The sequence below is a fragment of the Mchenga conophoros genome, linkage group LG10 (assembly GCF_057382185.1).
Source record: "Mchenga conophoros isolate Kocher_MC1m ecotype Shallow Benthic linkage group LG10, M_conophoros_male_GT1.1, whole genome shotgun sequence".
NCBI lineage: Eukaryota > Metazoa > Chordata > Actinopteri > Cichliformes > Cichlidae > Mchenga > Mchenga conophoros.
In genome coordinates this window covers 36,343,825-36,358,823 of record NC_140535.1, presented here as the reverse complement: position 1 = coordinate 36,358,823, position 14,999 = coordinate 36,343,825, and the positions used below count along the sequence as shown (strand labels likewise).

Below are 14,999 nucleotides of genomic sequence, written 5' to 3'. Positions count from 1 at the left end.
TGGATGGAGCAGCTCTCATTTCTAGAAATATGGACAAATTTATTAAACCCCCCCAAAATATAAAAATAAATAAATAAAATAACTGTCTTTACTCAAGGAGTTCCACATCTGGGTCCATTCAAACCCTGAGACCCTTCCGTGTGCACAGGGGGAATCTGCTCTCATCTGTGAACAGCACTCGGTGGTGGACCTGTCAGTTCTGACAGGCTATAGCAAATGCAAACTGGGGACAAATAGAGGATATTGGTTCCTCAAGTCACCCTCATGAAGTCTGTTTCTGATTGGTTGGTTAGAAAAGGACTACTGGAGGTCATTTTGCAGTTCCGCCAGTGTAATCCTGCTCGTCCTTGTGCAAAGCCGCAGATATTGGTCCTGTTGATCAGTTGAGGGCCTTTTATGGCTGTGTGCAGCTCTCTCAGTCTCATTGTCCTGGAGTTTTGACCAAGCATTTTGAGGTGGTTTTCTTGGACTCAAAGTTTTGTTTTTTGGATTTCAAAAATGGTTTGAAGTGCATGCTCTGCATTATTTTGTTCTCAGTTCAGTATTTGCTAGTGCGTCTGAGTTTTTTTAAAATATATATATCTATATATTTCTAGTTCACGGGTTCTCAGTGATTTGTCCTGAGCATATGTAAGTAAGTATTTACATGCCATCCTGAGGAGCTGGACTACCTGTTAAACCTCTGTACCACCTCATGCCAATGCAAGAAAAAAAAAGTCAAGGAAGAAAAAAGAAAAATCAACAGTGACATCAAAGACCTGAAGTAAGTTTAATATCACCCTCTGTGTCTCTGTGGTTTTTGCAAGCCGTAACCAATTTACAATTAGATTTACAGAAATCACAAATGCAAAGTATGAAAGGAGTAGAATAATTTCTGTACCTTTTACACATGAGAAATCAAGGAAAAATGTTTTCCCACTAATAAAAGTGACATTAAATACATACATACATACACATTGAGATCAGGAGCACCGCAGACAGTCATCTGAAAGTTAGAAGTCACTAATAATGACGATCATCAGCTCCCAAATACACACTGAGTAACCTTGTTGTAAAGAACTCCCACAAAAACTCTCAAATCGTGATTAAATACCAACAGTTTTCACAGTATAACGCATTCTCCTTGTTTCATTGCCACAACAGCAACTGCCACTCCTGCTCCCAGGGCTGATCCCACTGGTCCTAATATGAATCCAACACCTGCTCCTATCCCAGCAGCCTTCAGGAACTTCGCCCGCCTTCTCGCTTCTTCTTCTCCCATGTCTGGATTTGCTTTCCGAAGTCGTTTCATCTCTTCTCTGATGGCTCTCTCAGCTTCCTGCAGCATGTCATTGGTGTAGTATGTTGCTCCATTTCTCTGAACCATGGTGTTGATCTTCGCCAGCAGCTCTTTGACCTGAGAGCGATCCTCACTCTTGTTGTTAAAAACATGATATCTTCCTCCGCACTGACTGATGAAGCGATGCAGAGGCCGATTTCCACTGATTGAGCTGTAGATGTCGACTCCGTCTTGCAGGTTGTCTCCATACGTGAACAAGACCATAATATAACGTGCTGCATCTTCTCCAAACATCTTCTGAAGAATTTTAATCGTTTCTTCTTCTTCGCTTGTGAATCTGGTCGACTGGATCACAACCAGAAACACATGAGGACCAGGAGCAGCAAAGGTGATGCATCTAACAATCTGTGTAACCACCTGATCTACAGACAGGGTGGTGTCAAATAGACCTGGAGTATCAACCACAGTCAGTGTATGACCATCCACCTGGGCTGTTTCTTGCTGACACTCCAATGTTACAGAAGAAAAAGAAGAAAAAGACTGAAAAGCTTCTCTTCCTAAGATGGTGTTTCCCGCTGCACTCTTCCCTACTCCAGCTTTCCCAAGCAGCACCATCCTCAGGTGGAGGTCCTTTGCATCTGTTGAAGAAGATAAATAAATAAGGTTAGTTGGCCTTCCTGAGGCAGCTCACCACAATCGGACAGTGTGGACTTTGTGTGTAGACGTGATTCAGCCTCAACCTTGGCAGATTAGTGTCTCTGTGGCGGTTTCTGGTGCATCGTTATGCATGATTCTGAATATTAAGTATGTTTTAATTGTTAAACACAGAATAGTCATGATTTATATGTGATTTTGCTGATAGTCACTGATCAGAATATTATCGGGTGTAAGTTTAACCAATATAAAAAATAAGAAAATATCCATCGGCCATCTTTTTGTGCTCGTCTCAGGCCGGGTCACGGGACCAGCAGCATTAGCAGAGAAGCCTAGACCTTCCTCACCCCAGCCACCTCCTGCAGCTTGTCCACGGGGACACCAAGGCATTCCCAGGCCAGCCGAGGTCCCCCCCAGGACCTCTTCCCTGTGGGACATGCCCTATACACCTGTCCCAGAAGGCATCCTAGTCAGATGTCCAACATACCTCAACTGGCTTGTATTCCTGTTCTTGTTCTTTCGGTCACTACCCAAAACTCGCGACCATAGGTGATGGTAGGGACCCAGATCCACCGGTAAATCAAGAACTTTGCTTTTGTGCTCAAGACCCAGAGATTCTTAAACTCCTCTACTTGGAGTGAGGCATCCCTGACCCGGAGTGGGCACTCTGTGGGCTCCCGGCTGAGGACCATGGCCTCGGATTTGGAGGTGCTGATTCTCATTCTCACTGATTCCCACTTGGCTGCAAACTGTTCCAGTGTGATCTGGAGGACATCACCTGATGAAGCCAACAGAACCACATTATGTGCGAAAAGCACAGATGAGGTTCTGAGACCACCCAAGTGGAGGCCTTCTGCCACATGGCTACTCTTCGAAATTCTGTCCATAAAAATTCTGAAGAGAACTGGTGACGAAGAGCAGCCCTGGCAGAGTCCAACAACCACCAGTAACAAATCCGACTTTTTGCCAGCTGTGCGGACCAAGCTCTTGCAATGGTTGTATAAGGATCAAGTGGCTCAGTGAGCCAGACAGCCCATATTCCTGAAGCACCTCCCACAGACCACTCTGAGGGATACAGCTGAATGCCTTCTCCAAGTCCACAAAAACATGTAGACTGGTAGGACAAACAAACCTGAGGTTTGACTAACAGACGGACTCTCCTTTACAGCACCAGGCACAGACTTTCCTGGGGAAGTTGAGGAGTGTGATCCCCCTATAGTTTACCCCTTCTTAAAGATGGGAACCACCCCCCTACAACATCCAGAGGGTTCAGGAACTGAGGGCAAACCTCATCCACCCAGGGGCCCTACCACCAAGGACTCATTTAACTGCTTCAGTGACCTTACCCCACCAATGATTGGTGAGCCGTTCCCCTTGTCCCCAGATTCTGCTTCCTCTATTGGACATACCAGTGGGATTAAGGCGGTCCTCGAAGTATTCCTTTCACCACAAGGCAATTTCCTCAGTCAAAGTCAACAGCAACCTGCACTACATGGTGCCATGTGCACTTATGGACGCCCTTGCGTTCGAACATGGTCCTTGTAATGGACAAACTGTGGTTTGCACAGAAGTCCAGTAACAGAGCACCGCTGGGGTTCTGGATCCAGGCCTCACTGTCGTTGCCCACATGAGTGTTGAAGGCTCCTAGTAGGACACCTGGGGACAGTCTCCCATAAAGAGAACATAAGCAGAAAATGACTACAAACCATAATAAATCTCTTTGATGTTTGAATGCATTCAGATTTGTGAAATAAAAGCTTCCCTCAAAAGTAAAAACTAACAAGCCTGTTTTGAAAATGTAAAAGGAGTAAAAGACAATATATGACAGATATCTGAAGATTCAACAGAAAATAAAAAAGAAAATTTATTTTATGTCCAAAACAAATGTGTCACCCTGTTCGTTGGTGTGATAGGAAGGATTACATCTTTGATTGATTTTTGCTTCAGGGATCTACATTTGGCACAGTTACACAGAAAAACCTCATTTGTTTTGTAAATGACAGTAAATGAGATTTCAGCCCATTTTCTGATTGGTGCCGTATTAATAAGCTGATTTAAGCCGTTTAAATGTCCAGTCACCACATCTACATTTTCTGCATACTGATTAGTTTGCTCTTTTCTTCCACGTTGTGCAGTTTTCAGTCTTTTTTCCCTATGTACATTACAGATGCGGAGTAAAAATCCAAATCTTAAATCTTACCATCATGGTAGAATGACAGTACAGTTTCACTTTTAGGGTTTTACATATCAGGAGATAATTTCATGTTTAGGCTGTCCCACTTTAGTTCTAGTTAGTTTTGCCTCAGTGTCCATCTGCCTTTTGTTTTTTTACCAGCCTCTGATAAACGGCTCGCTGTTCGTTAAGTCATAGCTTTGCCTCCTTTTGGGTCCGCACCTGTAACTCCACACAGTCTGCAGCATCTGTCTCTGACAGCAGTTATGGATCAGTGTGACGTCATCAGTGTGTCTCATGTCTGCAGAGTAGTTTTAGTTCACTCTCCTGCCCAGAGATGCTTCAGCTCATTGAGGTTTGCAGCATTCATTCATGCAAAGCGCTCTAAGCTCTGCAGCAGCTCGGTTTGCTGCTGTACTTGGATCTTTGTCCTGTTGATGACACAGTTTGGTCCAAGCTTTAGCTGTAGGACAGACATCCACTCAAAGCCCAAATCATCGTCCTTCCACTGCGGTGCCCACAGTTTGTATGAGGTGTTTGGTTTCCTCCAAACGTGCTGCTGCTCATGATGGAGGAAACCCAAAATCCATGTTGGTCTTGCAACCTTTCCAAACCAGCCGCACTTCTTCAGTCTTTTTGTAATTGTGCTGTCGTGCAGCTCTTGGGTGTTCCTGTAAGCTTTGAACACGCTGACCTCTGGTTGAGTTTGCTGGATGTCCACGTTCAACATTGGAGTCACACTGGGTTAAATATGTACACTTGGGTTTTGAGGGGTATTTATTATTTTCTTCTTTTTTTGGGTTGTATGGAAGCCCCAAACGCAATTTCATTGTTCTTGACAATGACAATAAATAAATAAATACTAAATACTAAACATCAGAAAAATGCCATTGCCATTCCATTCCAACCATTCCATTGTTGTACCAACAAGGAAGAGAACGCTAACCACAAACTGGCTGAGCAGGTTTACTGTATGCGCATCAAAATAAATCTCCTAAATCAGTCTGTCACCGCTGCAGACACCAACCACGGTCTTTTATGGTTTGGTTCCTGCAAGCCATGTAAAATAAATCTGTTTCCAGCACTGCACGGAGCACATGTTTCAGGATTTTGAGCTTCAAACAAATGTTTCACAATAAAAACAACAGCAGGACAAGAGACATAGACGCAGGACACAGAAATAACCAATCACAGTTCAGTTTAGCACGTAGGTCTTTTTAAACTTTTTATCATTTGCTATATAACGTTTGTCTAATCAGTAAATCAGGATAAAAGTTGTAAATGTACTTACGAGCTAGTGTGTCGGCCATGTTTGTTAAAAAGCTTTGCACTGCTGCTCTGTGCTGTACCGACGGGATTGGTCCTTCCTTTAATACAACTGTATCTAATGCAACAACAACACTTAGTTAAAGATGCTGCAGGGCAGGTTCCAAAGAGAAACCCGCTGTCATTGGCCAGCCACACAGTGATGTCACAGTATAAACAACCTGAAGTCCCAGAATGACGCTGAGCCTGAAATTTCTCTTTTAGAGGAAATCTTACCCTGGTTTAGTATCAGACAGACAGCAGGTCACGCCACGGGAAATCCATCAGCCCCACCTGACCCCTCAACATCACAGATTCTGGCCATATAACCTAAGGTATGTTTCATGGAGCCATGCAAAATTCATGTTCATGCAGGAAGGTATCTTCTCTGTTTTATTCCAGGAAGAGGAGCAGATAGAAGGCAAGGTTAGACATGAACAGAGAGAGGAGAAGATCCGGCAGGACTGCCACGTCGCTTCCAGAAGAATATAATAATAGTAGTCATAATAATACTTCTTTTTCTTGTAGCATAAAACTGTAGGGCCTGCTGCAGGGTCATCCTTCGTGTGAAGCAGACGGCTGATTTCCAGTGATGGGAATAATGGCGTTACAAGTAACAGCGTTACCAACGGTGTTACTTTTTTCAGTAACGAGTAATCTAACTAATTACTATTCCTATTGTTACAACACCGTTACCGTTACTAACAAGAAAATGCGGTTGCGTTACCGTTTTTCAACAGACGGCTGAAGCTGTGTTCAGCTCACTGCAGCTTATATCAGCTGCAGGAAGTAGCTGTAAGAATCAGGACGCTGCAGCTTTAAGCAGCTGCGCTCCTGCGGACGGTAACCATCACTTTCTGGCACAACAGCTGGAGCTCAGGGGGCAAAACAATCGCACGAGTGCTGCTGTTTGACTGAGGAAGAATAAAGGAGTCGTGGTCAATCACATGACCACTTACAGACAAAGCAACAAGGTGACATATACCAGTTTATAAACTGTGTTGATCGGACACATAACACCAGAGTCATGATAAACAATATACACGAGTGTTTTTTCCTCAATAGTTTCACGTTTACTGTCTAAGGACAGCGAGACCGCTCTGCTTATGAGCAAACAAAAAAAAGTCAAAAATAAAACAGCTCGTTCATGTTGGTGGAAAAATGCACCATGTTGACCAATCAAAAAATTATATGGCAACATGACATTTGGTTGTTTAGGAAGAGGCGGAAGTTTTAGGAGAGAGAGAGAGAGAGAGAGAGAGAGTTTTTTGGATGTGAGAGATTTGTGACGTTTAGCGTGTTTGGAGTGTGTAGTTAATGTGTTGTCTTGTGTAGTGTATTGTGTTTAGTGTGTAGTTAGTGTGTTGTGGACAGTTTTGTGTTGTGTGTCAGAACAATGAGGCGACTGCTGTCTCCAGGTAGAAACAGCAGTGACACACCTGCTGCTGTCAGACCTGCAGGTATCAGGCTGTGATGTTTCCTTCATAGTGGACAGAAATTATTTTTTTGGAGTGGGAGAAATAATTTGTGGCATCTTGTTGTTGAAGAACAGCTGATTGTTCTGTAAATAGTTTGAAATGGTTATTTAAAAAAGAGTAAAGGTTAAATGGATGCAAATAACTTTGTTGTTTGCAAAACGTGTGCATATAAATTAAAATTGACGATTTATATTTGCATCTAAAGTTATGAAATATGGTCATTAAACATGTTTGTGGTTGTTACAGTAAAACTATAACTTTTTTGATTTTATGTTTTTTGTCTGATTTTAGATCAGTTGTGTTAATACAGTAGTCAAAATGAAAACATGACTGTAAATTCAGACACGTGAGGCTGTGCTGAAAACAATGAGACCAAACAAGGTAAAATGTGGAGGAAACATCAAAAGTAGGTAAAAATGGCCGATTATACCCGGGACCCCAGAGGGTTAAATGTTTTTTTTCTAAGTAACGCAATAGTTACTTTTCAAGTAATTAATTACTTTTAGAATCTTGTGACTCAGTTACTAACTCAGTTACTTTTTTGAAGAAGTAACTAGTAACTATAATTAATTACTTTTTCAAAGTAACTTGCCCAACACTGCTGATTTTACACTGAGGTCCAGCGCTGTAAACTTGCAACTGCTGAAGCAAATGAAATCTTTTAAACGAAGGATCAATCAACCAATTATATCAAAATTAAATGGGAGACGGAGGCTAAAACCAACATATCAGAGGACAGTTGGTTAAATATATGCAGGACACAGATGGAAACTACTAGCTCAGGTTATTGGAGGGAATTCACGTGGAAAAATTTTATTAGGTGTTTTTATAAAACCCAAAATAAAATACAAACAAAAATGTCAACTGACAGATGGACACTGCTGGAGAAACTGTGGGGAAAACATGGCAGATCATTTCCATATATTTTGGAAAAGCCCAATAATCCTGTCATACTGGAGTGAATTGGTCGAATCAATTTACTTGGTGACTGGTCTCAAACTAAATTTGGATTTTTGTACTGTGTACTTGGGCGATATCCCATCAGCAGCCTCCTTAAAAGACAAACACTTGATAAACATCCTGTTGGGAGCTGGCAAAAAAGCGCTTACCAGGAGGTGGCTGGAGAAAGAGCCCCCAACAAAGAAAGATTGGATAGGAATAATGGAGGAAATATATAGAATGGAAAAACTTCCTTTTTTTTTAACCTCAAAATGGACCAATTTCATAAAAACTGGAGGAAGTGGGAGAAATTTGTTGAAGGTGGTAACGTGGGATGAGATCTTCACGCAACTACTGGAAGAAGGAAGGTCTGCTAAGGACGTTTTATTTTATTTATTTTATTTATTTTAAGGTCGTTTTTAAAAGAGACTGGAAATACCCTTCCGAATATGATCAGGGATGGACTGTAAAGTGCTGAGTGGACAGTAGTAAAAACCTAACGACATGGGACCTGTAAAGAGGTGGAGGGGAGCTCCCCCAGACCGAGCAGATCTGCGGATTTCACTGAGCCACTATGTTATTGTTAGTGCGTAGTATCTTTGTTTGTTTGGTTGGTTTTTTGTTTTGTTATTTTTGGGTTTTTTTGTTTGTGTGTATTGCTAAATTAAAGTACCTTTTTATAAAAGAGCTTATGAGGTTCTCAGTGGCAGAATATAATCTGCAATAAGATGTTATTTTTTAGCAAAGCCAAAGGAAAATAAGAAGGTACAACCTGCACAGAAATGAACATTTGTGAGATATATAATGAATTTTGATTTTACAAACTTTTCCCTTCCTATTTTTTTTGTTATCATATCAAAGCTGAATGATACAGGGCTGGCAGTCCATAAAGATGACAGAGGCTCAAATTTTGTATCTCTATATGTAATCATGGGAAAAGAGGGATTTGTGTTTGGTCTAAACACACCATGAGAGTGAAGCGATGATCATGAGTTGTTTGTTTGGTTTTTTTTACTGTTTTTGTTTTTGTTTTCATGTGGATGACTGTCATAATTACAAAACCTTCAATTAAAAAAAAAATATGAAAAATAAATAAATCTTTTAAACGACACGTTTCTCGTGTTCTTCCTCAAGAGAACAAAACTGAACACGTCACTTTGCTTCGGAATGAAGCAACAACGAAACCGCTGCCAGATCCCAAATATGAATAGACCGTAATGCTCAGGCAGAAAACCTCAGGCCTGTTATAAGAGCTCAGGCGCCAGAGTCACCTCCATCTACTCTGGGAAACTGTTGGTTACATTAGTATAGTACAGGTTATATAGATGTTGAGGGTCTGTTTGATAACCAGACTCATTTATTATCATGTTACTAAATATTTAGGCTGTGACATCACTGTGTAACCAGCCAATGACAGTTTCTCTCTGGAATCTGCCCTGCAGCATCTAAGCGTTGTTGTGACAGCAGGAATGTTGTTGCATGCAGTAGAATTAAAACCAGGAACTCATTTTTGATTCACAGCCAGGGTTGAATATCCCCTAACAGTGACACATTGGGACTGCAGGTTATTCACACTGTGGCTGTGTGGTTGGTGAACCAATGAAAGCTCTCTTCTGTCTGCAGTCTGCCCTGCAGCAACTTTAACAAGTGCCTTAAAGTGACGGCGTCCTCGGTGTACAGCACAGAGCAGCAGCAGGAAGGTGTCAGTGCAAAGCTTTGTAATCCTGAGCAGCACAAACATGGCCGGCACCAAAGCTCGTAAGTACATTTAAAACTTTTGATTTACTGTTTAGACCAACTTTCTATCATAAAATACAATCTAGATGAAAAGTAAAAAAACAAACAAACCAAGAGCTACATGTTAAACTGAACTGTGATTGGTTATTTCTGTGTCCTGTGTAGGGCTGGGTATCGTCACTGATTTCTAGAATCGATTCAATTCCGATTCACAAGGTCCCGAATCGATTCGATCCACGATTCAATTTAATTTGATTCGATTTGAATCTGGGAAATTTTGACAGTCAGAAATATAATTCAGATCAGCACATTTACATATTTTTGTATCTATAAAAAGGAAGCTGTGATAAGACTTTATCACAGGTGTGAGCGTCACAGCGAGGCCTTTGTGTCAAAGTAGCTGAAGATAAAACAGAAAAACATGAAGGTGATTTTCCTGTTCTGGATTTTATAAAAATATTCTGCAGTACATCAAAAACGAAAGAAAACCATTAATCAACATATGAACATCACCTCTGACGCTACAGCGGTTTTATTACAGACACAGCGTTTTGCATTTTGTATAATTTTAAAAAGTTTAAATTTGTTCAGTATTGAACGGCAGAAATTAGGTTTTATTTTCGGAAGAATGTAAAAAAAAAAAAAACAGCGGCCGACAGCCTGTAAACAGCGGTAGACTTGTGCGTAACAAGCAAGCGAATAATGAAGAAAAGGAAACTGTTCTTGAAGTACAGAGAGAGAGAGAGAGAGCTGTGCATCGCGGTGGAAGCAAAACAGTAAAAGAGTGAATACATGACGATGTTTATGTGAAGTGTAGTTTGGATCTTCTTTTGCTGCTGGTTCGGTCAATATTGTTTGGAGAGAGATCAAACTAACAGCTTTAGAATCAGCGCATAAAGGGCGTGAACACAAAGCGCCGACAGATCAGAATCAGCGAGCTGTCGGCTTTCAGCCCCGACTGTGAGAAAGTCACATCTCACTGATTCTGATCCGCGGGTCGTGCTGTGTGTTTACGTCTTTGTGCAGAATCCCTGTTCCTGCTCTCATTTACTGTCTTAGCTGTTTGGTGGTTGTTGAAATTTTGTGAGATGTCACCAGAGATTCTGGCATTTCGGGCAAAATAAATTTATATTAAAAAATCGATTCAGGATTTTAATGAATCGATTTTACGTTATCCGAGCCAGAATCGATTTTAATCGATGAATCGATTATAAAAACCCGGCCCTAGTCCTGTGTGACAGCACGGACACGCCGTCGGGGCTAAAAGCTGACAGCTCACTGACTCTGATGCTGCAGGTTTCATCAATCTGACCAACATTCACGGAAGCAGCAGCAAAAGAGGATGATGATAAACATCGTCACTCTCACTCTGACTTTGGCTGTTTTGCTTCCACCACGATAAAATCCCACTTCCTGCACGGCTCTGTCTCTGTACTCACAGACCAGTTTACCATCAAATCTCTGTTTTCTGCATTATTCTCTGCTCATTATGCACCAGTCTGCTGTTGTGTTCGTGTTGATTCATGGTTTGCTTCAGTTTTTGTTCTACTGCAGAATATTTTAAGGTTATTTGCTATAAGAAGCCAGAACATCTGCTTCATGTGTGTCTGTTTGATCCTCAGTTACTTTGACACAAAGGCCTCTGCTGTGGCGCTCACACCTCTGATGAAGTCTCACAGTGTCAGCTTCGGTTTAATATATGGATATTAAATATGGATAAGTGCTGATAAATGAATAAATAAGATGTTTCTGACCGCCTGAGTCTGAATTCAATCAAATTGAACGCAGAAGTCGACGTCGATAGCCAGCCCTACCACGCAGAGCTGGAAACAGATTTATTTTACACAGTCTGCAGGAAAACAAAGGCTTTGATTGTTCCTGCTGAGAAAACCTGTGGTTGGTGTCAGACCTGACAATATGAAGTTACAGGTGTTCATATTGAAAGGTCACAACCCAACAATGAGCAGCTGTTGGTGTTCTGACATGAAGAAACCACACACAGACAGTAAAGTACAAACTCTACTGTTTTTACTGATCGACGCTCACTGCGGTCCACAGCCTTTACCTGATGAGTGAAACTGAGCTCAGCTGAAATCTTTTGATCCTGTTCAGCCAGTTCGACTGTCGGTTCCTGTAAGCTCGGAGCAAGCTTCCTGCATTCCCTGGAGTTTTACAGGAAAGCAGAAAATACTCCAGATACCTCAGAAGCCACAGCTCTGCATTGATGTCGTTCTTCAGCTGAATACGTTTGAGGTTCTGTTTTGGTTCTCAGTGAGGAAGAGCGTTTAGAGGAGCCCTTTCAGATGCTTTCCTTTTTAACCGAAACACACTGTGGGTTTTTCCCACCTTGGTATTTATATGCCCCGCCCACAGTAGTCTTACCTGTGTCTTCTTCCACAAGTTGTCCCCACATGTCCAGTCAGTTCATCGCTCCCACACTTCAATTTTATTTATATAAATTCCTGTGTGTGGTGATGTCACGTCTCTCCTTCCTGTGTGTGGTGATGTCACCTCTCTCCTTCCTGTGTGTGGTGATGTCACCTCTCTCCTTCCTGTGAGTGGTGATGTCACCTCTCTCACGTCTCTCGTTCCTGTGTGTGGTGATGTCACCTCTCTCCTTCCTGTGTGTGGTGATGTCACCTCTCCCCTTCCTGTGTGTGGTGATGTCACGTCTCCCCTTCCTGTGTGTGGTGATGTCACCTCTCTCCTTCCTGTGTGTGGTGATGTCACCTCTCCCCTTCCTGTGTGTCGTGATGTCACGTCTCCCCTTCCTGTGTGTGGTGATGTCACGTCTCCCCTTCCTGTGTGTGGTGATGTCACCTCTCCCCTTCCTGTGTGTGGTGATGTCACCTCTCCCCTTCCTGTGTGTCGTGATGTCACGTCTCCCCTTCCTGTGTGTCGTGATGTCACCTCTCTCACGTCTCTCCTTCCTGTGTGTGGTGATGTCACCTCTCCCCTTCCTGTGTGTGGTGATGTCACGTCTCTCCTTCCTGTGTGTCGTGATGTCACGTCTCCCCTTCCTGTGTGTCGTGATGTCACCTCTCTCCTTCCTGTGTGTGGTGATGTCACCTCTCTCCTTCCTGTGTGTGGTGATGTCACCTCTCCCCTTCCTGTGTGTCGTGATGTCACGTCTCCCCTTCCTGTGTGTCGTGATGTCACGTCTCTCACGTCTCCCCTTCCTGTGTGTGGTGATGTCACGTCTCCCCTTCCTGTGTGTGGTGATGTCACGTCTCTCCTTCCTGTGTGTGGTGATGTCACCTCTCCCCTTCCTGTGTGTCGTGATGTCACCTCTCTCCTTCCTGTGTGTCGTGATGTCACGTCTCCCCTTCCTGTGTGTGGTGATGTCACCTCTCTCCTTCCTGTGTGTGGTGATGTCACCTCTCCCCTTCCTGTGTGTCGTGATGTCACGTCTCCCCTTCCTGTGTGTCGTGATGTCACGTCTCTCACGTCTCCCCTTCCTGTGTGTGGTGATGTCACGTCTCTCCTTCCTGTGTGTGGTGATGTCACCTCTCCCCTTCCTGTGTGTCGTGATGTCACCTCTCTCCTTCCTGTGTGTGGTGATGTCACCTCTCCCCTTCCTGTGTGTCGTGATGTCACGTCTCCCCTTCCTGTGTGTGGTGATGTCACCTCTCCCCTTCCTGTGTGTCGTGATGTCACCTCTCTCCTTCCTGTGTGTGGTGATGTCACCTCTCCCCTTCCTGTGTGTCGTGATGTCACGTCTCCCCTTCCTGTGTGTCGTGATGTCACCTCTCTCACGTCTCCCCTTCCTGTGTGTCTTGATGTCACGTCTCTCCTTCCTGTGTGTGGTGATGTCACCTCTCCCCTTCCTGTGTGTGGTGATGTCACCTCTCTCCTTCCTGTGTGTGGTGATGTCACCTCTCCCCTTCCTGTGTGTCGTGATGTCACGTCTCCCCTTCCTGTGTGTCGTGATGTCACGTCTCTCACGTCTCCCCTTCCTGTGTGTGGTGATGTCACGTCTCCCCTTCCTGTGTGTGGTGATGTCACGTCTCTCCTTCCTGTGTGTGGTGATGTCACCTCTCCCCTTCCTGTGTGTCGTGATGTCACCTCTCTCCTTCCTGTGTGTGGTGATGTCACGTCTCCCCTTCCTGTGTGTGGTGATGTCACCTCTCTCCTTCCTGTGTGTGGTGATGTCACCTCTCCCCTTCCTGTGTGTCGTGATGTCACGTCTCCCCTTCCTGTGTGTCGTGATGTCACGTCTCTCACGTCTCCCCTTCCTGTGTGTGGTGATGTCACGTCTCTCCTTCCTGTGTGTGGTGATGTCACCTCTCCCCTTCCTGTGTGTCGTGATGTCACCTCTCTCCTTCCTGTGTGTGGTGATGTCACCTCTCCCCTTCCTGTGTGTCGTGATGTCACGTCTCCCCTTCCTGTGTGTGGTGATGTCACCTCTCCCCTTCCTGTGTGTGGTGATGTCACCTCTCTCCTTCCTGTGTGTGGTGATGTCACCTCTCCCCTTCCTGTGTGTCGTGATGTCACGTCTCCCCTTCCTGTGTGTGGTGATGTCACGTCTCCCCTTCCTGTGTGTGGTGATGTCACCTCTCCCCTTCCTGTGTGTGGTGATGTCACCTCTCCCCTTCCTGTGTGTCGTGATGTCACGTCTCCCCTTCCTGTGTGTCGTGATGTCACCTCTCTCACGTCTCTCCTTCCTGTGTGTGGTGATGTCACCTCTCCCCTTCCTGTGTGTGGTGATGTCACGTCTCTCCTTCCTGTGTGTCGTGATGTCACGTCTCCCCTTCCTGTGTGTCGTGATGTCACCTCTCTCCTTCCTGTGTGTGGTGATGTCACCTCTCTCCTTCCTGTGTGTGGTGATGTCACCTCTCCCCTTCCTGTGTGTCGTGATGTCACGTCTCCCCTTCCTGTGTGTCGTGATGTCACGTCTCTCACGTCTCCCCTTCCTGTGTGTGGTGATGTCACGTCTCCCCTTCCTGTGTGTGGTGATGTCACGTCTCTCCTTCCTGTGTGTGGTGATGTCACCTCTCCCCTTCCTGTGTGTCGTGATGTCACCTCTCTCCTTCCTGTGTGTCGTGATGTCACGTCTCCCCTTCCTGTGTGTGGTGATGTCACCTCTCTCCTTCCTGTGTGTGGTGATGTCACCTCTCCCCTTCCTGTGTGTCGTGATGTCACGTCTCCCCTTCCTGTGTGTCGTGATGTCACGTCTCTCACGTCTCCCCTTCCTGTGTGTGGTGATGTCACGTCTCTCCTTCCTGTGTGTGGTGATGTCACCTCTCCCCTTCCTGTGTGTCGTGATGTCACCTCTCTCCTTCCTGTGTGTGGTGATGTCACCTCTCCCCTTCCTGTGTGTCGTGATGTCACGTCTCCCCTTCCTGTGTGTGGTGATGTCACCTCTCCCCTTCCTGTGTGTCGTGATGTCACCTCTCTCCTTCCTGTGTGTGGTGATGTCACCTCTCCCCTTCCT

General features: G+C 44.4%; 1 protein-coding gene across 2 annotated transcripts; it reads right to left on the bottom strand.

Moving 5' to 3' along the window:
• Window positions 1-523: 523 nt before the first annotated feature.
• On the bottom strand, window positions 524-5,474 carry LOC146566427 (GTPase IMAP family member 9-like). 2 transcript variants are annotated; one of them, XM_085290077.1, is made up of 3 exons: window positions 5,398-5,474; window positions 3,343-3,600; window positions 524-1,917 (listed from the first exon to the last, which is right to left on the bottom strand). In XM_085290077.1, the coding sequence occupies exon 3, from the start codon at window positions 1,892-1,894 to the stop codon at window positions 1,103-1,105; it is 792 nt and encodes a 263-aa protein (XP_085146203.1). In that variant the 5' UTR covers window positions 1,895-1,917; window positions 3,343-3,600; window positions 5,398-5,474; the 3' UTR covers window positions 524-1,102. The 2 variants fall into 2 exon arrangements, with proteins under 2 accessions (XP_085146203.1, XP_085146201.1); XM_085290075.1 differs by lacking the exon at window positions 3,343-3,600 and having other exon boundaries at window positions 5,398-5,471.
• Between the last annotated feature and the right edge of the window lie 9,525 nt (window positions 5,475-14,999).